General features: G+C 41.3%; 1 protein-coding gene across 1 annotated transcript in view; it reads right to left on the bottom strand.

Annotated features, from left to right (window-relative positions):
* SH3RF3 (SH3 domain containing ring finger 3) overlaps positions 1-25,899 on the bottom strand; it is a 94,215-nt gene that overhangs the window by 47,305 nt on the left and 21,011 nt on the right. The window contains exon 4 of the mRNA XM_026034482.1: positions 13,324-13,677. Within this exon, the coding sequence (XP_025890267.1) occupies positions 13,324-13,677 (354 nt within the window). The remainder of the gene's footprint in view (positions 1-13,323; positions 13,678-25,899) is intronic.

Here is a 25,899-nt window from a genome sequence, read left to right as displayed (position 1 = left end):
AAATTCGTCTGTATCCTGTACCTTGCATGCATCTTAAAACCTTTAGAAAGCAAACCCAACTGACTGCTTTGTAAAATGAGTGCAGTGTGTATATGTCTGCAATGGTACCTTCTCTGATAAAGTAACCTCAGCAGCTAGTTTTTTTTTAATTCTTACTTATTTCATTAATGACTTACCGACCTATGGAAAAGAACATACTCTTCAGTTTCCAAAATGTGATCTCAGTATACCATTTTATCATCAGGAATAGTCTTCTCTTTAAGAAAAAGAGGTAAATGATTACACAGCCCAGAACAGGAGTACTTCTGAATGGGCACAGTAGGAGTCCACTCCACTTCACTTGCCCTAGTATGAAAAGCTGAGCAAATATATTTTCCAGATATCTGTTGAAAGACATTTCAAAATGTAATCCTTCTGTTTTGCAAAGCTTAATGCTGAGCAAAAGTATGTAGGGCAAACTCTTGTGAGTTGTCACAACCAAGTCCCAATTTGTCTATTTTAGAAATGAATCCTGACTGTAAACCTTTCCTGGAGCAATGATGAGGGCAGCAGCAACAAATCTTTGCTGCAAAGGCAAGGCAGAGCTGGGCAAATGGGACTTGTAATGGTTCACTTGAGCAAAAGTTGTTAGCATTTCCAGCCAAATGTTACATAAAATAAGATCTGGAGTATATGTAGAAACTGTAGATTTGAACATTCAACAAAGATTCTGGGTAGATTCACAGACCTTCAATATAGTTTTTCTGTCTTCAAATACCACCTAATCAACTGCAAATATTGATGTATTTTGGGAGCAGAGACATAGGGATTTTTTTTTTTCACTTTAAAATTACTCCGAATTAAACCAAAGCACACGCTGCTATTTAATTARCAGACTTCAATGTCACCTCTTTCCAAAGAAGCCCACATAATTATTACAGTGCCATGTCTCAATAACGTGTTGCTAATCTATATTGCTTTGCTATATATTAACACATCATCATTATGAAGCTCTGYAGCAAGACATGAAGACAGTGCTTTGTGATTCCATGGCTTTTGGCGACAAGAGGCAAGCTGTCTCCTCTCTCACCAGCAACTGCTCTCAGTTGCAAAGTTGTAGTGACAAGTCCATCTCCTTTTTCTCATTATTTCTCCTCACTTGCTGGCTGCTTGCTCAAATAAAGAAGGTTCCAGGCAGTTCTTAGTCCAATGTGCAAAAGTAAGCGTGCTTTCCAGTTCTGTGACTAAAACTCTATTAATCCCGCCTGTTATGTTACTGACATAATATCAATCTACAGGAAAAAAAAAAAAAGATAGTGTAGGGATAGATGGAGAATGATCCCTCGTTTGTTATTTTGAACTTGCTATTTTGAGTAGGGGCTGTTGGAGATGCTGGGCAGAGAGTCATGGCAAATGCCCTACCCAGGAGAGAAATGAAAAATCAGTGGTTCAGGCTTCCTCATGATGTGCCACCAGTGCACGTCTTCTCTGCACTGGAGAAACCACCTCCAAGAAAACAGAAAACAGGGCAGTCTCCACTCTTTTCCAGTAAAACAGAACACTTAGTTCTTACCTCACAAGAGAAAAATAAAAACAGGGCTGGGCAAACAAGTGCAGGATGCAACCACATAAACAGAGAAAATCACAATAATGTAACACACACACTGTGATTCCTTCCACTCTCCACACACCTTGGTAAATGCAGAGTTTGGCATCTATCCCTCCATGACTACATGCTGCAGGCAACCACGCTAAGCCAGCCCATTGCTACAGAGCAGCATTGAGCTCTGTAGAGACCAACTCCAGCCCCGAGAGCAGCGTAGCTGCAGCACATCCAGCCACTCACCAGTCTGCACTGACGCTGCTGGCTTCTGGGTCTTCTCCAGTTCTGGAAGTGTGAGCCCAAATCCTTTTTAGATGTTTACTACTCTTGGGCTAACATACTGTGGTAGTGATTAGGACATCACGTAGTTGTCATTTAGCATTGTTTGATGGCCGTGTGGCCTTCTTCCCTTGAATAAACCTGAAGAAATCTTCATAGCCCTGGACATTTTGTAACACTTGGACATTCAGTTTCTTGTTTGCTGTGTTACTGTACTATTGGTACATCTGGTGCTAGTCTGGACCCTACAAACCATTATTTTTTGCCACTTTGTACAGCCTAATATCATGCACATCCGAATTCTAAGCCAGTGCCTGCTTCTTTCTTGTGCTACAGTTTTTCTTTAGCTTTGACACAATGGTGCATTTGCCAGTCTCATCCTGTCACCCCATATGTCACCATGCAGCTTTGCTCTACAGGATTTATCAATCTTCCATTGCACTGAATTCAGCTCCTCTGTTAGCACCTGGGCATTTACTTGCACACAAGTATTCTCCTTTGCAGTTTCATGCAATGAGTTCAAAGTGTTCCTTGATGAATTCTCGCAGTGCTGCCTGATTGCTACTATGCATCTGAATGTTCCCTAGCTTTGCATTTAAACTCTCATTCCTGATAAAGCTGGCGGTGGCTTTGTAAGCCTCATCCTTCAAGGTCACGTTCTAGCTCCAATGCACCAATGATTGGCACATACTGGAAGACAAAATATTGCTAGATTATTCTGCAGTGTAATAATTGCAAGAAGATTTTGCAGAGAATGATTTTTGGTGAAAGAATGATCTCTTATTTCTTCCTATCCTTGATTACCTTTACAGGAAGTTTACCTCTTCACTCAGAATCTTTCTGAAACATTTCTACAAATTTATGCGAATTTCCCCAGCTACCGCTAATATAATAATCCTGGAGCACACTGCAAGACTCTCTCCTTTAAAACTAGTGGCAGGACTTAGTTTGTTTTCCTTCTTCACTCAGCCCTGGAGCCAGGTTGTACTTTTCGCTATTGTGATCTAAGGAACAAGGTACCAAAAATGTCATCCTTTCTTCTTCATCTGCTCAAGGGAATGGGAATCTGAGTGAATGCCCTAATTCCTGTGTTCTTTGTTTTGGTGGCTTTGGGGAGGTCTGTGTGCTACATCCTTCCTTTCTGATTTCATGTCCCCGTGTGAGCTGTGGCAGCTGGCACACAAATAGAGCCACACAGGGAGCCAAACACTGCAGCAGGTGGATCTTAACCGTTCTTCATAACCTCTGCTACGTTCAGTCACTGAGCACTCCCTGAGAGGAGACTTCAGCTGACAACCAGGTTTTCAAAAGGCACGGGGGGACCTTCTGATAAACACAGGCACCTTGTAGTTTCCTCAGAGAGGCAGTAAGAGGTGCTTGAGTGCCTGATCCCCATCGATTTTACTGCAGTCCAAGTAAGAAGAGTCGCTTCTGAAAATATCCTTGGGTGCCCCTACATATCCTTATGAACCTTTAATACCTTTAAACATTTATCCATTGAGTTTCCAGACATGTCCTGCTGTGTAATCAGGCTGTAGCACCTCCATTAACTGTGATGGTGGTGCATAGTTTTCTGAACTGGACTCTGCTARCTCTCTCCTGTGTATTTAGGCCACTAAACAGACACATCTGACTTTTGACATGACTTCAGTTTGGCATCCTCTGAGTGCCACTTATCAGTACTGATGTTTCCAGCTCAATAGCAATAGTTCTTTTCTTCTAAAGGACAATTCAGCCCTATTGCAAAGCAGCACAGAAAAGTAATCACACAAAAGCACACTAAAGACCACCTCTGGATATATCTGGGATAATTTCTATTTCTTTTTGCCCAATTAGTAGTAATGTAATATCACCTGTATTGTGGAGGGCAAAATCTCAATTAAAAACTCCAGAACTATGCACACAGGCACCAGGTGCTGATGAAATCTTGTGAAGCTCTCTAAGCACCACTGAATCTCATTCCTTGTTCAACTGATAAGTATTATTTACAAGAGAACTATAGAAGCATCAAAACAAACTGTAGTTTAATGTATATGTAATGGTATATTTCCATTACACTTTCTGGCATACACTCTTGAGTAAATAATACACTGCTGAGATTTTGCTGCCTCTTGTGTCAGCTGTGATACATATTTAAAAGCAACCAACCTCACAAAACATTACTGACAAGCCTGCAAAAGGCCAGGAAATTAAGGATAATAACCACCCATCTAGGTTGAAACATCATCTCAATTCATTCCCTCATTCACTGATGCTTTCTATCTTCTCATCCACACCTTTGTAAAAGCATAAGAATTAGCAGCATGAACTTCCAGCATGCATTATCTTTTTTTTTTTTTCTCCTGTAGATATGCAGATATATTTCAGATTTTCACTACTAATTTAAGGCTGTATTTGTGGTTTAATTTGAAAAGACATGGAACCTGTGCGGATTAATGAAGTGACTTGCAAAAGCATGGGACTCAGTCTTAGAGGGGAATAGAAGTCATGAAGACAGTGACAAAACTAGGAACAGAGTATAGTGATATTGCAACTTGCAACAGCCTTTACAGAAAAATAATTGCTGCTGCTATCAGACGAATGTTCTTATCAACTTGAAAATCATCAACTAGAAATCTGTATTTTGACTTCAAAGCAAATCCAGCACTGTCTCACCACAGGGCACTTCCCACATTCATTAATTCACAGGGAAATTTCTTTTAATGTCTTGAATGCATATTTACAGCTTACTTTAAATTTCCCTTTAATATTACTTTATAATAAGAGAAAAGCATTCAAATATTCAACTCACATAGGTTAATATACCATCCTCTGGATATACCACAGAAAGTCAGGTAATGGTCTTTATGATTCCTGCAACTTATTTCTCTAATTCACTGACTCCATAAAACAACGGCTGTAGCAATCACTACGGGCCTTAATGCTCCTAGATATAATGTATAAGCACTTAATGCATGATAGTGCCACCAAGTATTGATGAAAAGTGTTGCAGGCAAGATCAAATAGCCTCATCAAATGCTAATTATMAAAGCAGGAAGGAAAACAGACTTACCAATGCTAGACTTTTTCTTCCTTAATGGTATGTTTGTAAAAACAAACAAATGCACATACATAAAGACAGCTGCAGCTGCATAAATACCCTGCYCCTTCCTGAAAAAAAATGGAGCTACATTTATATAACTTAGTATTCACTACGGGTTTCCCTCAATCTGCAAACCTCTACAGTCGTACATAAAGGTAGGGCAGAATATTATGCCAGACTATGCTAGCACCACGTTGGCCCTGATTCATAAGAGGCCAAAAATTCTAGACTGTACCTTCTGTGAACAGACTGTGAAGCTACTTGGAGAGCTGGAGGAGTCATGTCAGCCTATATCCTTAGTTTTTATTTCCATACTATGCAATCTAAAGATGCCAATAACTTGGAAGAAAAAAGCTTTTGTCATTTTCTTCCATAGGCTCACCTGACATTGCCATTTATAAGAACACTGATTATTTTAGTTTCCTATTTCTTAGCTTCCCCAAATGAGGACTAAATATATATTTTGTGGAYAATCATGAAAATTATATTTTATTCAGGATAGCCCTTTCAGCACTTAATAAGCATGTTCTGGCTCTCCACTCGGCTATCAGAGGTTTAATAGAAAATAGATTTCTGCAATGGTGGGATCCAACAATGTGAAAAATCACAGGTGGAGAGACCAGAAAGCTTAAAGTGAGGGTTTGCTCTCTAAAAGATGTTAATTTAATCACAAGTTTGTAATTATGCTTTTGATAATTGAACAATAAACTCATCAGGAGCCTGTGCAAAAGCTCTGCTAAGAGTYCCCCTTCAGGGAAATTGCAGTATTAGACAAATAAACAAGAAAAAAATCCAAGCAAACAAAAAGCAAAAGATACACATTGTAGTAATTTCTGCTAAAATGTCATGCATGTACACATTGTATCTGCTAGATGGACAGGATTTTGTGGTATAGTTTAAATATCAAGAGAATACTTTGCTTGCTCCTATCTCTCCAAATTTGATAGTTGAGTGGCAAGTCACTTAAAGCCTCAGGATTAGCCCAGTGGAAAAAAAAAAATGATTTCAGTGGAAAAGTGTTTTTGGGTTATTACCCTGAGGAGCATGTGGAAAAAAAAAWTGTTGTTTTACAGTCAACATTCATAACACCATCCTAAAGCATATACTTCTTACCTAGRTCCATTAAAAAATAAAAAGCTTTTCTGATTCTTGAAAAAATCTTTCAAAATGTATTTATCATGAGATGAATTATGGGATAAAGAGAAAACACTGTCTCTAAAAGGGGATAGTTTCTGAGAGGTGTGATTCTGCTTTGAACTGCATTCTTGGTAGCTTATGTAACCAGTCAATAAGCTCAGCCAGTTAATGTGTCCCATTTGCAGCAGTTTTGACGAACTATGCAGTATACCCCAATGCACACAGAGTATATTTAAAGACCTACTGGTAACTAATAAAGAAACCGGTTTCATGCCTGCTTGAAACACTTCGCTTAAATAAAAAAAAAAAAAAAAAGAAAAAAAAAAGAAAAAAACACTCCCTGAACCAAAGTTCCTGGTAAAATTACTTAAAATAGAGATGCAATTAATAGTCAGTCTCTGGATTCAGTTCTAAATAACTGAGAGTACAGTTGGGAATACACAAGGACAGGGAGCAGTTTAGGTTAGGCTTCAGTTCAGTCTCTTACACTGTTTAAATGGCAGAAACATGGGTCTGTTCAACTGACATAACCTTTCTTTTGCCTTTTTGACTGCTGAAATCCCCTGGGAGAGCTGCCATTGCTTTCAGCTGTCTAAGTCTCATTAATTTACGTCTGGTCAGTTTGCTGTTTGCTGCATAACAGCGGGGCAGGTTGTATATAGTTTTGGAGTGCTGTATACAGTATATATAGTATACAGGACTCCAAAACAAACAGAAAAATATCTGAATTCCTCTCCTTTTTTTCCATAGCCCCTTGAAAATACAAGATTCATATTAAGTCTTTGGATTTTAATCATAATCTGTATGCTCCTCATGGTCAGCATTTTTAGGTTATCAGCAAAGGCCCAACTACAGCTCTGCTACTGCATTTTCTCAACTAAAATTCAGCACTTCTAAGTAAGTGATAAGGAGTCACACTTCCAAATGATTTATATAGAAAGACACTCCAGGGAAGACTTCATTTCAAATACTACCAATGGCTGGGACTGGGATCATGAAGGACATTGGTCTCAGCTTTTTCCTGAACGTGTGGCCTCTGGTTAGGAGCCTGTGCTAACATACACAGATACAAAGGGATTTCCTGTGCATGGTGATGAATTGTTCAAAATACACATCAAAGTCCCTTTGGCGAGGAGGCTCCTTTCCTCTGCGCTCAGCCATTATGCTGGTGTGCACAAAGCCCCACTTCATTATTTATGAGATGCATTTTCCTTCAGAAAAAAAAAAAAAAAAAGCAGGGGATTTGGAGCGGTACTGACCTCCGACCTTCCCAAATTGCAGAGTAGAATAATTCATAAGGAGTTAAAATGGAAGCAAGATGAGGCACCTGAGGCTGAGGCACGCTCGCTGCCCCGTGGGACCTTCCCAGCACCCAGAGGAGTCTCAGTTATGACCAGCTCCCCTGCACTTGTCATCAAATTCAGCTTCAGCTCTGTCCCATGCCTGCAGCATCACTTACAGCTTCAATAAAAGTCCATTTCAGCAGCACATTAGGACATTCTCCATGATGGACAGACACTATTGTCTTTCACACGGAATTCTTATGCTTAATGAGTGGCATTCAGCAGGCAGGCCTAAAACATAGTGCATGTAAATCTGTCTGCGGAGGAAATGAAAATCCCAGCCCTACCCCTTTCAGAATAAATGTTCTGTGTCTTGACTATTGTGTGGTTTGGAGTGGTTGTGTACTTTTCCAGTCTGCACTACTTCAGTGCTATTTTATCAAGCTTATGTGGCTTGCAGTTGGTTGTTCTACCTTTGAGCATCCCTAGGCTTGTAATCTGCTGAAGTACTTTTACGTCTCATTCATTTCCATGTTTATCTATCTTACTTAGCTGGAAACAACTGAGTTGATTCCACTTGAACAGAAACATGCTATTGAAGGCCTTATAGTCTTCAATTATTAAGATAACAACATGTAGAAATGCTTTCAAAACATGTGATTTCATACCCTAGTCTTGTTCTTCCGTGTGTCAATGCTAAAAGAATATAAATATGTGCCTTCCTAGAGAAGCAGGAGGCTTATAATAGTCCAACAACTCACACACACACAAAAAAAACATGTCATACAGCATGAAAGTCTGATTTCAATTGATACGAACTGACAAAAGCCACAAGAATATAGTCCCATGCGTGAAATCACTTTTAAGGGGTGAAAATATATTCTACATTTACTGAAACATCCGAAATTTGTGCCTATACTTTAGGCTCCTGTAAAGTCAGTGTAGGGAAAGGTATCCCTGAAGGTCCCCTGCAGAAAACCCTGGCTGCCAGGTTCAAGAACCTCAGATCCTCAGGGCTTGCTTTAAGAAAACATTTCCACAGGGCACCAGTGAGTTGCCCATGGTAAGAGACTGGATGCTATTCAGGAGCTTCTGTGATGTATTTCTGCTTGGCTGAGGGACCAGGCACAGGAGAAAGTGTGTGGGACTTTATAAAAAGGTAGAAAAAGCCTCCAGTTAATCCCCCAATACCAGAGAAATTCATGGTAACTGAAGTGAACAACACTCCTTTATTTCTTTTTCTAAGGAGATCTGCTAAATAAGCAATAGTAAAGTGTCTGGAAAATTTCAAGAACAAGATATTAAAAAAACCCCACAACAACAACCAACCCAATTTTGATTCTATTGGTGAAAGGAAAGGCACAAGTTTGCCAGATAGACAGCAGTGAAACTGCAAATTTGTTGTTTCCCCTATAAAAAAATATGCTTTGGCTGTATTTGCTGCAAACCAGCAGGGACCTGAGGCAGTTATTGAAACAGCCATTTGAGGGCTGTGATGGTGACTTGCAGGGAACAGTGGTTCCTCCTCCAGGGAGGAAAGAAAAGGTGAGAGACTCACGTGTGGGAGAGCTTACCCATGAGGCTGGCAGCTACCTGCACAGCCTTCCTACCAAGCTACCCACACTCTCACTAACACCCCAGTGGAGTAAGTTTGTAGGTTGTCAGGCTGCCAAATCCCTAACCAGACATACAGAACATTTACCTTAAAAATGCCAGGCACATTTTAGAACAAGAACAATCCACAGACAAGAGTCGCGCTGCCCTCAATGCCTGTACGTGAGAGCCCAGGGGTCTGTTGCTCATGCTACTTTGGCTGGTGTTCAAACGCTTGAATAAAAGAGGAATGTTGGGCTGATTTTCTGTCTAGGGTTGCAGTACTGTTAATTGTTTCACGGACATGTCAGGTCCAAGCAGATGGCAGAGAAGGAAGTGAGTTTCTGACATTTTGATTTAAAATGTAATCCCTGTAATTATGGTATTAGTAAATATATAGAGGTGCTATTTGTTTTGTAAGAGGTAAATTCAAATTCTTTGTAGAGCTAAGAAAGCTGAAAGCAGGAGAATTCATGTTGGTAGCTCTTGCGATCCTATTGCAAGCATTTCCGTAGCGAGGCATTTTTCTGAAGGCTCTTGCTCCTACGCTGAAGAGAACATAATGAGAATGTCAGCTCTGCTTTTCACAGATCAACATTTCTAGCAAAGTTTGAAAATATAAATGTTAAAATCTCTCAAATTCAAAAGCAATAAAAAGGCATTGGGAAGCCAACATAAATATGCATTGTGCATTGACATATCACATTTGGGGTGACCAGGTCCTCAAGACTGCAACAATGGGTGTTGACAAATGGAAACCTCTTTTCACTCAGGTTGATCTAAGCCACCAAATCCCTTCTTTTCCCCTCTTGGATTTTGACCATGACATTTTGGCCAGCGCTGATCAAGGCAAGCGCTGTGCTGCCTTCTCTGCCAGCCTGCTCGTTGCTGTCAGACAGAAGACCTGCTCTCCAATGTGGGGGTTGCAGCGCCCGCCCTCCATCATGTGTCTGCCACACACAAGTGGCTTCTTTACAGACCAGCTGTAGCTTTGCCTTTGTGGGTAACACTGACTACAGAGAAAGGACCCAACTTACAGTCCAAAGGACTGAAATTTAACAACTGTAATTTACTCCAGAGAACATTTTACTCTACCAGCTGTCTACACTCTACTCCACACTCGAAGAGTGTGTTGGTGGAGCAGGTCATTGACCAGCATGTGAAAGGGAATGGTCCCTTCACGACATGTAAACTTAAGTCACGTTTTGTTAGGAGAAACTTTTAGCCCTTTTTAGCTTTTCAAAGATACATCCTGGAAAAAAACAATCTCTTCTTGCCCAGGCAAATTTGAAGACTTTTATTTATCTGGGATTTACAGAAGTTTGACAAACTGTTAGATCATGTATCAGTGGTCAGGATATAAGGTAGTCCATCCAAAACTAGCACATCTGTGTGAGTCCTGCACATGTTCAGAACTGCTGGGACATGATCAATACATTGTGTTCATGCTACCCAGCCTACATGCACATCTGTGTCTCCTGGGAGATCCTTCTGGAAAGTGTCCGTAGACTGTGCCCTCATAGATCAACCACACAGAAATTCTGAAAAGAAACATGTGGTCCTCAATGGCCCTTTGTGTCCCCAACCAGTTGTACTCAAGTGCCACAATGAGCTTCAAAATGGGGAATTTTGCACGCTAGCTAAAAGGAGAGAGAGTAATTATGCACTTTCTGCTTTATCATCTAATTTTTGCGTCTTATTAGCTTGCAGTGAGCCTTCACACTAGTCTAGCAAGTGTGTGCGTGATTTTTTCTTGACTAATATAAGAACAGAAAAGCCACAGACTGTCATCTCTGTGAAGTCCAAATGTGTCATGATGAGTGCCAAAAAGCTGGGTGTCATTTACTTGACGAGTTGTGGACCCTCACCCATGTCTAGTACTTATGCTGTTGCACAGATGTCCCAGGATATCTTGGCACATGCGGTGCTTTGTGGGAGCATCGTATCCTCACTCTCAGCCTCCCACTAAGGAGGTGAGAGGGAAGGCAAGATATTATGGGAAAAAGACCTTGCCTGGAAAAGGCAAGAGAGAGAAAATGAGCTAAACTGCAGTGGCACAGAGCTGCTTTGCTGGCTCCTACAAGCAAGACATGTACGCTCCTATGTACATATGTGATCCCACATGAAACAGCTTCAGCCCCACCATGCAGTCAGAGGCAGTATGGCACATATGTGAAGAGGATGTGATGAAAACTCACTTCACAGTTTTGTGTTGGAGGTCCCGGGGCAGGTTTAAAGATAAAGAAAAGCACTCTAGGCCTACTGTGGAGTTCCAGTGCTGCAAATGGGCATAAATAAGCATTCCTGCCCAAAGGATGTGGCCCTGTGCTGTGCTGCCCGCTGCCGTTCGCTCTCTCCCAGTTGTCCGCATGTGCACCAGCTCGGGCAGCAGCTGCCCCATGGAGCATTCCCAGACGCGGGGCAAGGCACGGCTGCACACACATTTGTCCCAGCCCTGGACACAGGTGTGAGGGGCAGGAATGCACAGCCAGGGATGGGAATAGGACAGATAAGAGTTTTTTTCTGAAGATTTATTGCTTCATTAAATGATTGGTGGAAAAACCTTATTGCACTTAGGTTACCTGCACATTGACGAGCAGTGCAGACCTAAAGGAGTCGATCTGTAGAGCGAAATTATCAATGCCAAGGATCTGGTGTCAACAGCAAATATGATTTTGGTTTTTTAATTGGACTAGGTCTGGTTGGGTCCCATGGGCTGGTTGTGCATGGGTGTGCTTTGGAAATGCGTGCTCTAGCTTAGGTTCATCCAAAAGAAATCCTGTTTTTGTGGTCTGAGTGTGCTCCAATGGTGCAACCCAAAGCACAGTAAGGGGGGGACAACTTGGTGCTTCACTTCAGCAGTGAACTCCTGATCACACTCCATCTTCTCAAGTACACTGTAGTGAAGCTTTAAGAGAAGCTGAGCTGCACACAAAGTGTGTAGAGGATTGTGCAGTTATTATTCTCCATTTTCTTCTGCTTCTTCAAACTGCAAATTACCATTTGGATTCCTTTATCCACAGAAACAGTGGGCAATTGCAAGGAATTTCAGCATATCCCTGGTGAGTCTGGCTCATATCTCTGCCAGGGCTTCAGAAGAAGTAGCTCAGAAGTTCTCTTCCAGTTCTGCTGGGATTTTCAAGAGAACGTGCTTTTGCTCCCTTTCATTAGGAAGGAGAATGGAGGGAAAGGTCTGTGCAATCAGCATGTATGCTAATTTAAAACCTTGCTGAGTTGTTGAGCTACTAGCCAGGTGCAACACTTCTTAAAATACAGTGCATTCATTTTTTCTTTCAGTAATCTATAGGGAAATAATTACTGTAAAAATCCTTTTTATCCCTGATGTGTACCCAAACATATGAATTTCATACCAACATTGCTACCCTACAGGATATCAAATACATTTGGGGATAAAGGTGATAGGTTCTCTCAAAATTATTACTTTCTGTAACTTAAAGTGATGGAATATAAGCTGCACTTTGCATTTGAGATAAATTATTTATGCCATTAAAGTTGTTAATACATTCCATTACTGCAAAACAAATCTGACATTTTGGGGCCTTATTCTCCAAATTCTCATACCTGTCCAGTGATTAATGCATGCAGAAGAAAAATGCATGCAAAATACTGTCAAATGAGAATGACAGCAATTTAAAACAACTTTGCATAGGTGTAAATTACTTTGAAAGAGGCAATGACAAATCAGGCCCTCTGGGCTGTGTGCTTTCAACAACCAGCTTACAAAGCTGCGTATTTTCCTGCCTTTGCAAATACAGGCATCACCACGCTGACAGTTCTGATTTCTGAGACACATTCTTTCAAAATGGACTTTTAGCAGCAATCTCAGCTGCCCTGTTCTGGCTGTGCAGATGTACAAAAGACTGAAAATTGGGTCGCTATTTCTTTATTATTCCCACAGTAATTCTACTCATCTGTTTTAACAAATGGGCATAGTGATTATTTTGATCTTTTTTGTGAGAGTTGTAGGGGGAGGAGAAGGAAACATATGAACCAGCTGAAAGCCTGTCTATCAAGTGTCAGCCTAGCAATAATTGTTACCGTGAGCCCAAAATACCCCAAACCAGGGCTGTGGAGAGAAACGAGAATGAGACCTTTAAGTACCCCTCAGTTAGAAAATTAAAACAAAATAATAACATTTTATGGCAGTTAGAAATTAATATAATTGAAAGGAGTAAGCCAGTGGAAAGCAGAATGGTGTGTAACGCGTGCAGCTACACGAACCTGCCTTCCACTCGTTCAGCCACCATCTAGGTGCTCGTAATGTTCCCAGTCTAATAAACGGGGCTATTTATGCAACTCGCCTCTCCTCAGCTCAGCGTTACAGTTCATTTATGCATCGTTGTTACCTGGGCTGGAGCACTGGATGAAAGATGAGTCAACTCTCCGATTCGGGCAGCAGCTCGTGGGTCGCTCGAGCTGATCAAAACGGGAGCGCTAATTTCCATGGAGTGCCTGTTACTCATGGCCTGGGAGGATTTGTGGGTCATACTGAGAGCAGTGAAGGAGTGGCGCTTCTTGGCATTCTTCTTGCCCTCAATGTGCCTCTGGATGGCACTGACCGCTCCTGCACTGTTTAAGGTAGAGCACTGCGCCAAAGTGACTGCCAGGGCGGTGTCAGATGGCAAGGGGACATCACAGCCAGACGCGGCAGCTAAGCATGTCTTGTCCATCTCAATAAGCTGTTTAGCTGATTCGTTGAGCTGAGTGCAGAGAAAAGAAGAAAAAAAAAAGACAGAAACAAAAAAGAAAGAAAAAAAAAAAAAAGAAGGGGGAACATTAACAACCTGTCACAGCTTGATGATGGCACCTGCTGGATCTGCCTTGGGAAAAGCACCCCCTGGGAGAAAGTGTCCCTCGAAAAAATTCCACGCTCCTTTCCTGGAGGTGGTCTGTGATTTCTTCTTGCCAACACCTCTCCCAGTTCAGACACCAGTCTGCTGATGTCTGCTCCGGTTCGTAACGCAGAGCAAACCATTGCTCCTGGGCAACATTTATTCCACTGCCATCATGAGGACACTGCGGGCACGTACAGGAGCAGATCACAGCATCGGAGGCTTTATCAGTGTCACACTGTCTACACCTTGCCAACATGCCCATTAATTCCTCACTATTCACAGGCTTGTCACCATAAGCMTATTCTTGAAGTTTTGCCACACAGGCTTTTGGGACAGCTTCTAGAACTTGCTGATTTTATCTCCCTGCCTTCCACCTGTCATAGGTTATCTTAGTGCAAAAACAAAACCAAGGCATTTTCCAGCTGTATTCCTTCTGCCTGGGAGGGTCACGACTGCCCCTGAGGGACTTTGAACGGGTCTCTGAAGGGTTGAACGCTTGGCCTTCAGTCCACCCAGAAAGTACAGAGTTCAGATAACACCAGGGTACCAAGGTCAGTTCTCAGGCCACTGCTCTTTCTATTCAGTCAAAGCCCACAGAAAATCTCCAGATAAAAATGCAAAAGGTACAGTGTGTGGGACAACAGCATAAAAAGCATCTTGCCTCCTGGCTAAAATAACTTGTCCGAGAAAGCTACTTCTTAAAAAGTTAGACAATTTTTTGGCCCAGAGGAGTGCTACAGTCCCTGACACATGAAATACACTTTGAAGTTAGCAGCATTTTCTGCAGGTTGCTCTTTGCCAATAGATCTTCCCTCAAGGGGTGCTAACAGCTGAGAGAAAATGCCACATTTTGCCAACAGACCCTTATATTAAACTAGGATGCAACACAGTATGTTTGCATTTAAGGACTAAAACAACATATGAAAAAAAGAACCATGGCTAACACACACATGCTTCTGAATACAATACCATTCTAAGGCTCACATAAACCAGAGGTACGTGAAATACTACTCTCTACTCCCCCAAAAGACTATTTGTATTACTATATTCACTGTATTAAAAAAAAAAAAAAGAAGCGTTGCTGCTCCAAGCAAAGTCAATTGTCAATTTAGAAACCTAATACAATATAAAATAAAGAGTAAAAGAAAAAGAGGAAAGGGAAATACAGCAATAGCAGAAGTGTGAAGTTAAACAAATGTGCAGTTGAGTAGCTTTTATGGCTTCAAATCACTGCCACCATGCCACAAATATAAATAAGAAATAGATAAAGCCAGCCTTATACCAGTCTTCCTAAATTTGCAAGTACTTTGATCTCCACAAGGGATCACCTCTGAGTAAAAGGCAATAAAATTGCTAGCACCAGTAAGCACCAGCTTGCACAATGCTTCACTCAGTGAGAGCCTCCACCAAGCCCACTGGGAGCTTCCCATTACCAAAGCCCCACCACAAGCTCCCATTCAATTTGCAGGACATTTCCCCAGCTGCCCTCTCCAAGAGCAGCCCACGCTTGCAGCCAACATAGTGCTCTGCACCTGCTGGTCTTTGCCAGTGACAGCTGATCCCATTTCAGATACCTCAAGAATGTCCATTATTTCCCACTTCATCATGCTCTAAATTGGTTCAGCCTCATATTTGCCAGAAGGTCCCAAGGTCCAAGGAAACCATATGGTTCCCCTCCCCTAAGTAGGTGTTACGGCTCTGCTTATCCAATTCATGGGCATGGTCTAGCTAAATTATTTGAAATGTTAAGGAGAAAATGAAAAAGGACATCAAATATACATGATTCTTTTCTAGGGGCATTGTGGGCAGTCTCTAGTAATCGCTATTAATCAGAACAACAATGCTTTTAACCCTTTTACATAAGAAGATATAAAAGGTCAAAACAAGAATTTCTGAATTGCCTGATTTTACAGAAATACTTCACATAGACAGAGAAGTGCTTCAGCTTGTAATATCAAAACACTGATTTTTCTTGTAAGAATTAGCTTATAAGCCATTCTGGCGAGAATCCAATTTGCCACTGAATCTATTCCTCTTAAAATAACATTTACTTTTTTTGTTCAAAGCAAAATCTAGTTAAAAAGGTCACTAAGAGAGCTAGCGCCTAACATGGAGTGATAAAAAATAGCCATCTATTGATATAAACAAAATCATTCTCAATAGCAGCAGAAGATTTGAGGCAAAAAGAAAATCACTTCCARAAACAGACAAGCTAATGAACTTCTGGGATTGTCAAAGCCTTCCTGAAATACTAGGAATAAAAGTGTTTTGGTCTGGCAAGATAAAAAATGCCTTGGAGCTTTACCACTTTACTGTTGTTCTGACTCTTGTTTTTCAACAATTTTGTGCATGGATGCTTGAAAGTACTTCCAAAATAAAGGTATGAATGCCAGAGAACAGGTTCTGTTTTCTACTTACCAAAAGTAAATAGTGCTGCCTTTTCATAAAGAATTTTAAGGAATTCTTTATGAATGTGATTTTGAAACTGATTGTATTTCTTTTTAAATTCTAAACTCTGAATATGTAAGCAAAACAGTGCTTTCTGGTGTCTGTCTTCAGATCTTCTTCCAGATTTGGCTCTAAGAAGAAAAGTTTAATGTAAAGGTCTGACCTAGAGCCAGTCACAGGAATCAGACATTTCTGAAAGACTGCACCTCCCAGAACAGCTCCTAATACCAGAATTCAGCTTTCTTGCTCATTTTTGATCCTTCCTCTAGAAGGAACTGGAGTTTGAAAATCTGGTCCTGCTACTCCAAAATAGCTAAATACCCCTGCGGTTGCAATGGGACTGATTTTAGCCCAGATCTATTCTGTAATAATGAAAAGCCCTAGGAAAGTCAGCAAACAGTGCAGAGGGATACAGTCTGGATTTGTATGYCAGGCCAGTCAGACAGTCCCAGCAGTTCTGCAATCGTGAGTCTGGAAATGCAAAACCCTGCAAGGCTAAGCCCTAAATTAGGTGAGGGACAGTGCTGGATGAGGGATGTGATGAAACACTAAAGTAAAAAGTGTTCACAAGGTCTCAGTGAATACTGAATGTGGGTACTGCATGCTAAGATAAGGACGTACCAGCCTCAGTTTATAGAGTTACTGAGCCTGTTTCTTATGCAGGTATTCCCCAGCTCTCAGGAACTTGTATTTTAGATAGCTGCAGTCCATCTCATTTTGATTGTGTGAAGGAGGGATTTGGAACATGCCTTTGTACTGAGCCTTGTTCACCTCCAAACAACCTTTTCCCTCAGAGGGAGCAGTAATCAAGCTCCGTTCATTAAAAATTTGCTGACCTTGATCTGAGAGCCACATTGCTCTCTCAGCCACAATACAAGCTGTCATGAGTTTGGCTACCAGCCAGACGGTCCATACAATATGAACTAGGTGAGAAATTTTTTTTCTTCTTCTGTCTTTTAGATATGACTTTTTTAGATACTCTATTTGAGACTTTCCCACATGGTAAACAAAGGTACAAGCATCAGGCCACCCCGCTCAGGACTTCTCCACTGCCAAAATCATTGTTTTATTAGTCTCCAGATAAGTTGCACTTTTCTGTAGAACACATTATGGTGATTTTCTTCTTCCCTCCCTCTCTTTTGCACATCCTCACACATACACAAACACCCTCACGTCCCCAACACCCACCACTTTATGATATGTGTGTTTAAAAGGGACTAGTTGGCAACAGTTTGAATAGATTTCTCAGTTAAGGATGAGCAGATACATGAGAGAGATTTGCCACCTGCACTGTGTATCCCAGCATGGCCCTAGATACTCCTGTATGTCCCCATGTAATTAAATGAATTACAGCATCAATGTGCAACATTGTGTACCTACACACACAAGCTGGGATGAGGAATGAGGTGTCTACTGTGGACTGAGTGGGTTCATAATTCTAGTTTTAGAGCAAATGGCAATTTTTTATGCCACAGGACAAGGGAGAAGCAGGGAAGATTTGGGTCAAAATTAAACAATTAAACTTTGCTGCTGTAGTCTGTAAGAGCAGTATTTCAGATAACTTTTTTCTTAACGTGCCTGAACCAGAAAAGATCACAATATATACTCAGTTGCAGCAGCAAAAATGTGGCAGCACAACTTATTTTCTTTGGGAAACCAAAATACATCCGTAGTGGCAAACCTCCTGTTTTACTAATAAAAACTGCATCTCACCTAACAAATGTGCCAGCACGTTTAAATCAATCAGTAGTACCGGCATTATTCTAGTGCAGCTTAAACCTCCAAGAGACACAGCAGCTCCTGGAATGAAGCAGTTTACTAATGGCATTGTCTACTGTAAAACAGAAGACATTAAGTCCTGTATTGCTACCGAATACTTTTACCTGTCTAGTCATTTATGTGTACATAATAGATTCACTTTTGTTTGATATCTGCCTACTAGAGATAAGCCATCACTCAGTTTCCGCTTTAGCAACATTTAATACAATGCACTGACCAAAGTGGGACAAAATGGGTGACAAATAGGACAAATGAGTGATGAATGGGAGAAAAAAGCCATTCTTTGAGAATGAGGCAGGATTACTTAAATTCTCCAAGTTAAGCACAGGCTTAAGCAACTTTGTTAATCAGAAGGCATTTTGAACCAGAAAGTACAATTTATTAAGSCTTTCAGGAAAGCAGAACTTCATTTGGTCTGTAAGTTTTTTTTCTGTCTTTATAGGAAAAAATACCTAAACACCTAAGTGGTGGGGCAGTTGAAATACAGGTGTAAACTCAGATGCTMCTTCAGGCCCCTTTGAAAAGAAAAAGGTTGAAAATTTAAATTTCCACAAAATCATATATATCTACTTAAAAAGGATAAAATAGTCAGAAAAAAAAAATCTTAGGCAAGGTCCTAGGCATAGRCATAACTAAAGAGTTAAAAAGAAAAAAAACTATTCATAAAACTTCAAAATGCCCCCTTGAAAAGACTGATAATATTTTCACTCAGTGTCAATTTTTACRCTTTAGAGTTCATAAATATTGAGAAGATCATGCAGATTCCTATGTTATGCCTTGCAGAAACTTTGGTAATTGGAAGTTGTATAACTGATTTTGTGACTAAAATAAATAGTCTGAATTTATGACAGTACTTTYGGTTCATAGTAGGTACTTTCAGAAAATATTATGTTCTTATGCCCCCGTTAAATTGGCTTCACTAAGATTATAATTTATTCTCTGAAGCACAGGGAGGTTATTAAATAAACAAAGGCAAAGCAGCACAAGAGTCTCTCTCTCTCTCTGCTAGGTTGCTGAGAGGGCTGCATTTCTAAAAGCATCGTCAAAATTCTCCCACCCAAAAAAGGAACATTTCAGAAAGTTAAAGAAGCTTCTCCTTACTGTTATCCATATTTGCAAAAGCAGGTACAACCCTCTTCTACTGAAGTCAACTAGCAAAAATGTGCTTTGACTCAAATAGGCATTAGGAGAAAGTATGTAACGCTTTATCTAACTCTTAAAATGTTCACTGGGTAAGTTAATACATCCATGCACAGCAGGTCCAAAAGCTTACTAATGGGATATTAACAGATAAAGCTGTGCCAAAGGCTGTTCAAATAAGTCATACTGAATGCATCTATAATTTTCATTTTTATATGTTTTGCTAATGCTGAATAAAAAATATTTAAAGAATGTCTCCAAAATTCTCCATTAATAGTTTAAATGTACTGGGCAGAAGTTACAAAATCAGGCCTTCACTTCATAGAATCATAGAATCCTTAAGGTTGGAAGGGACCTCTAGAGACCATCTAGTCCAACCCCCCTGCTCCAGCAGGGTCACCCAGAGCACGGGGCACAGAGCTGCATTCAAGCAGGTTTTAAAGATCTCCAAAGAAGGAGACTCCACAACCTCTCTGGGCAGCCTGTGCCAGGGCTCTGTCACCCTCAYGGTGAAGAAATGCTTCCTTAAGTTCCTGGGGAACTTTTGGTGCCTCACCTTGCGGCCATTTCCTCTAGTCCTATCGCTGGCCACCACTGAAAAGAGGCCAGCCGCTCCTCCTCACTGCCTCCCTTGAGGTATTTATACACACTGATCAGGTCCCCCCTCAGCCTTCTCTTCTCCACRCTGAACAGGCCCAGCTCCCTCAGCCTTTCCTCATAGGACAAATGTTCCAGGCCCCTGATCATCCTGGTAGCCCTGCGCTGGACTCTCTCCAGCAGCTCCACATCCCTCTTGTACTGGGGAGCCCAGAACTGAAGCAGTACTCCAGATGTGGCCTCACCAGGGCTGTGTATAGGGAGACGATCACCTCCCTCGACCTGCTGGGGACACTCTTCTTAATGCACCCCAGGATCCCGTTGGCCTTCTTGGCCACCAGGGCACACTGCTGCCTCATGGCCATCTTGTCATCCACCGTAACACCCAGGTCCCTCTCTGCGGGGCTGCTCTCCAGAAGGTCAGCCCCTAATCTGTACTGGTGTCCGGAGTTATTCCTACCCAAGTGCAGGACCCTGCACCTGCCCTTGGTGAACTTCATGAGGTTCCTCTCTGCCCAACTCTCCAGTCCGTCCACGTCTCTCTGGATGGCAGCACAGCCCTCTGGGGTATCAGAGTGGGGTATCAACTCTTCCCTGTTTGGTATCATCAGCAAACTTGCTGAGGGGGCATCTGTCCCTTCATCCAGGTCGTGGATGAATAAATTGAACAGGACTGGACCGAGGACTGACRCCTGGGGGACACTGCTAACTACAGGCCACCAACTGGACTCAGCRCCACTGATCACYACTCTCTGCACCCTGCCATGCAGCCAGTTCTCAATCCACCTCCCCATCCACTCATCTATCCCACACCTCCGGAGTTTGTGCAGGAGGATGCTGTGAGGGACGGTGTCAAAAGCCTTGCTGATTCACTTATGCACCATCTTTTAACAAAGACTCATTAGTAAGGCACAATTTAAATAAATGATTATAATTAAGATAAAGTTTTATAAAATGTTTTTGTGGCATTCTTTGTRACAAATCACTTTTCACTTCTTTTTAAGATTATGGCCAAGAAGGGAGAAGCAAACATGGAACAGATTTTCTGCAGGCAGTTWATTCACCAGGGAACATAGATGTTCAAATCCCCAGTGACTGAAAACAGAATTATTCCATACACCCAGAAAATACAAGAAATATAGTATATGCACTTGCTTGGACACATTCACATAAAACAATAGCTGCAAAAATATTTTTTAGGACACATTTCAAACTCAAAGCACCCCATTCGTCCACTCAGAGGCTGAGGTGCATGTCTCACTCTCTTTCCCAAAGCATGCTAACCATGTTAGCATTTTCTCTAGAGAGGGTCCAGCGGAGAGCAATAAAGATGATTTGGACAACACTGGAACATCTCTTGTACGAGGAGAGACTGAGTGAGTTGGGCCTGTTTAGCCTGGAGAAGAGAAGGCTGAGAGGGGATATGATCAACATGTACAAAGGGGCCAAGCTCTTCTCAGTGGTGGCSAGTGATAGGACAAGGGGTAATGGGTCTAAGTTGCAACACAGGCARTTCCACCTCCATATGAGGAGGAACTTCTTTCCCGTGAGGGTGACAGAGCCCTGGAACAGGCTGCCCAGGGAGGCTGTGGAGTCTCCTTCTCTGGAGGTCTCCAAACCCGCCTGGATGCCACCCTGTGCCCCGTGCTCTGGGTGTCCCTGCTGGAGCAGGTGGTTGGACTAGATGATCTCCAGAGGTCACTTCCAACCTCAACCATTCTGTGATTCTGTGATTCTCATGGAAGGGAGAAAAATTTCCAAACATACAATCATCTACTAGATGGCTTTCCTAATAAGGGTCAAACATATACACAATTATATATATTCTGGAAAAAAAGGTAGCCAATCATTTTTGTCTATAACATGGTTCCTTGAAATGTAGAACTGGTTGGTAATCTCTTTCCTTGTCTTACAAGATCTTTCTCATCTAGCATTAGGATCACTTCTAACACATGGAGGAGCTGAAGGAATGTAACATATTAGAACAGCATGTGCTTGGGCGAGCRTGTCATCATGATCTTGCAGAATGAAAATAAATGATGCATGCAACAAAAGTAAACACTAATCCTTGGGTGGTAGACTGGGATTTTTTTTTTCTTTTCCTTTTTTTCCAAACAATCTTAAGATGGAAATAGTTCTCAGGGATAGAGAACAAACACTTGGCGCAGTGAATCCCAGAAAACATATAATCTACTGCAAAGTCTGCTCAAGAGGAAAGCACAACTAGTAAACTTAGGGAAATTAACTACCAAATTGATTAGAAGAATGAACATATAAATAAGTGCAATGSCATTATAAGTAGAGGAACTCACTCAAATGAAGTATGTTTCTACATTCCCCATGACCCTCTGAAACCAGCCACCTAGCCTTTAGCTCTGAGTATGAGGACTACTTTACTTTTGAGCTGCCATCTCTGACACTCAGATCTGCATGAATCTCTGAGGATTTCTTTCTCCTTTCTTGCTATCTGTCCTCTATGGGTACCTTTATTTTCATAATGAGATGCTCATGATTGCACCAAAGCTCYTTTGAAACCAAGAAAAATAACTAAATAGAGTTTTACTCAACATCAGAAAGAGTGGGAGAATCCAGCTTATTTTTACTTATAAATTATTCAAAAAGCCAAATAGAAAAAAAACCTGCAGACATGAATTTATGGGTTTGATCCTAATTCCTTTGAAGTCAGTGGCAAAACTCTAGCTGCCTCCAATGATGGAAGGATTGGTGCCCATCTGGCACCAATTTCAGCAGCAAGAAAGTCTCCGTTAGAGCCAGTCAGGAGTTTACTGACAACTGGGTTTTTTAATCAAAAAATGCCAGTTCATCAGAACTGAAATACTGCTCTTGAGTATGCCAGTTTTGACAAGAGATCCATCAGGAAACTTTTTCAGATCACAGATCAGCTAAGAAACACACAGCAGCAACCTATGCTGTTGTAATACAATGATTCAGTAATTCATGTGGGAAACCTGACTGCCACTTTCCTGGGAGAAAGCCACTATGCCTATGGCTATGCTGAGTCTCTCTCACTTTCTCTTGTTAAATGGAAAAACTCTGTCATGGCACTATTTGAGGAATTGTGTGGAAACTATTGAAAACTGGAGTATTAAAACAAATGACTCCCAAACTAAGGCATGTCACTTCAAATAATTATCAAAGGGCCTTGTGAACCAGCCAATTTTACACTTAGACTGTGCTGAGAAACTTTGTCTTCTTGCTTGTAGGGCTGGCCACAAGTTACACGACTAAACAAGCCACAAGCTACTAGACACTAYATAGTACCATGTTGTTCAGTCTTCACGATTTGTTCTTCAAAAACAGACTGTGGTTGTAATGTTCAGGGTTGTATGAAGGAAAGAATAATACTACAATTTCTTTTTTTTTTTTTTTTCTAAGGAAAGCACTTGCTTCAAACTTATTCCAATAAAGCATGAAAGAAGCATTAAAAATATATGCTGAAGTCATTCCTGAATGTGTTTACAGGAGTATTCTGGTGGACAATGAGAAAAACGCCTGCATATATCTCACATCATGCAATATTATCTGCAGAAAGCAGAAAGCTGAATAAACCTGAGAATCTTTTAGAACTGCAATACAAGGAGCACACTGCCAGTTTTCATCTATATTTGAGCAAGCAAGGACTCTTTGTCGAGGTGATTTACAACTTTGTGTAGAATAAAGAAATCTCATGCAATTGAGGAAAATTAAGTTTTACCTCCTGCAAGGAAAGATTACCTGTGGGGAATTACACAGAAATAAATGTACTAGTGTTTCTATCTCTAATAAAACAGCAGATGAAGGATGAAAGCTAGTGCCAGGAAAATGGTTTAGTTCAATTGTTTGTAAAAGGAACTCCAAGCAGACATCAGCACTAAAAGGTTGTGATAAACAGTCCCTTAGTCTCTGTGCACTATATATAGGGAAGAGCCATTTTTGAGGACAGACTGTTCTGGCTCCTGCTTCCCAGATACAAGATGGCAAAGGAATGCTGGATGTGCTACAGGGCCGTTTGTAATACAACAAGCTCCCATGGGATTGCATAGCTTGATAGCGTGTGCTGGGAGCTCCTGCTACAGTCGGCTTCAGAACAGTGATGCCTATGGTAAAGAGTTGCCCCATCAGTTCTAAGTTGACACTGTGTGTTTCACATAGAGCAACTAACAATGGAAGATGTGAGGCACCAGCTGAGCAGAGCTATGAAAGCTGCCCCTTCATCAGAGAGCTGGGCCTGGGTGCTGCATTCACTGTTTGCCAATATTTGGGTGGAAAAAAAAAAAAAAAAAAAAAAAAAAGAAGGTTCCAGAACATGATGTGCTGCTGTTTCCAATGAGAATCTGATAACTCCCTAGAGGGACTGCACTGAAATGTTCCTGTGAGGCCGGAGATGAACTACGTGCAAGCGGCCACAAACCAGGATATGGTGATCTTCTCTGACCTTCTGTGGGAGATAGGACCTGCCTATGCAGATGGCATGTAAAAAGAATTTTTTTTCTAAGAGAGGCAGAAGTTACCTGGCTGCATTTGTTGTCTCACAGTTGCCCTATCCTTCTGTTAAGCTGTAAGCTCTGCTTTAAATTATTTGTGCATTTAAAGTGCCTCCTTCCCACATAGATGTGCTGATGCCTRGTAATACAGCACAGCTCTTCGTCTCTGCTCTTCGTCTCTCAGTGGGAGCACTAATTTGCATCCTTCTCTTCCTTGCATTTTTTATACAATTTTTACGTAAGTTTGTCTTACCTTGGAGACCTTTACACTTCTGTCATATTTGGTGAAAAATGGAAAATAATAAATTTGAAAGGCATTAGGAAGGAATGGCTGTTAGACATGGCATAATCGTGTACAGCTCAGTTGTTTCAAAAGCCTGAGAAGGCTCTGAAAGCTAGTTTGTAAGACAAGAAAATGTGCTTTCTATGCAGCATGATGATGTAATCGGGTTCACAACACCTTCCCCTCATTTTCTGGAAGAAGAGTGTGATGAGGCTGAACTATGATGCATTCCCTCAACTCTGCAAATTCATGACTGAAAATGGTAGCATTCAGCCTCACGTTCACAGTATGACTGACTCTCCCTTAACCAGAGGAACCATTTGCATCCTTCTTTGGAGAAGCAGCGATGTTAACATATGACTGGGTACAAGGCCGAGGTCAGAGTCAAATGTCTCTCTACTGACTTGTCAACAGCTGCAGTCAAGAAGTTCACTGAACTCCCTGGCTATGAAACCAGAAAATACTATTTGTTCTCCTTCATGAAAATGATTCTGCCTCGATGAAGGGGACACRTACCAAGCTCTGTTGTCACGCAGTGAAACCACTTGGACCTTTCCCTCCAGGRTATGTATCTGATGCTGGGTTCATTCTCTGGCTCCTATCAAAGTAGGCTGTGCCATGGGTGTCCCAGTTAGATAAGAGGTGTGCTGTTCCACCAGTGCCAATGAGCTATGAGCAGATCTGTCAGGGTGCTCAGGCACATGTGTCACGTTACTGCAATAAAGTACGATGATTGCTGGCATTAGTCATTTTTACGACATCCATATGCAAATGTTGTTTATGTTAGCATGCTACAACTGGAAGGAATTTGGAAAGCCACTGCTCTAGGCCATGTTGTTTGAGTTCTGAAATGGCAAAATTAATGGACTAATGAAAATTCTGCACAGTAGGAAATCTTTCTGAAAGTGTAGAATACTGATTTGGGGATGGGGGGGATGGGGTGGGGAGGAAGGATTCTTCTGATTGTGAAATTACTGAAGCTCAAATATTTTCCTAATACATTCCTTTTTGAAAATGAACTAACTTGGGCTGCACCTATGCTCTTTAGGCAGAGAGACAACTTCTACCCAAGGGAACTGAATTTCAGAATTTCCTTTTGCAAACTGTGACCACATCATGTGATGCAGTCACACAGAGACATTTGTTAATAACACTTTTATTATTTTTGTCATTAAATGCTGGAGAACTCTCTCCATGGATCAGCACCCTATTGTGAGAAACATTATAAAAACATTGTACAAAAAGAGAGCTCTTGCCCAAAGAAATTGCAATTTAAAATGAAGACAAGAGAGAGCATATAGATACAGATAAAGTATAAAATTAGAGAGTCTTGCCAGCCAGATGGGCAGAGAACTT

Source organism: Nothoprocta perdicaria, unplaced genomic scaffold, assembly GCF_003342845.1.
Source record: "Nothoprocta perdicaria isolate Ctin4 unplaced genomic scaffold, notPer1 scaffold_144, whole genome shotgun sequence".
NCBI lineage: Eukaryota > Metazoa > Chordata > Aves > Tinamiformes > Tinamidae > Nothoprocta > Nothoprocta perdicaria.
Note: the sequence above shows the minus strand (reverse complement) of the source record. Positions and strands in the feature narration are given on the sequence as shown.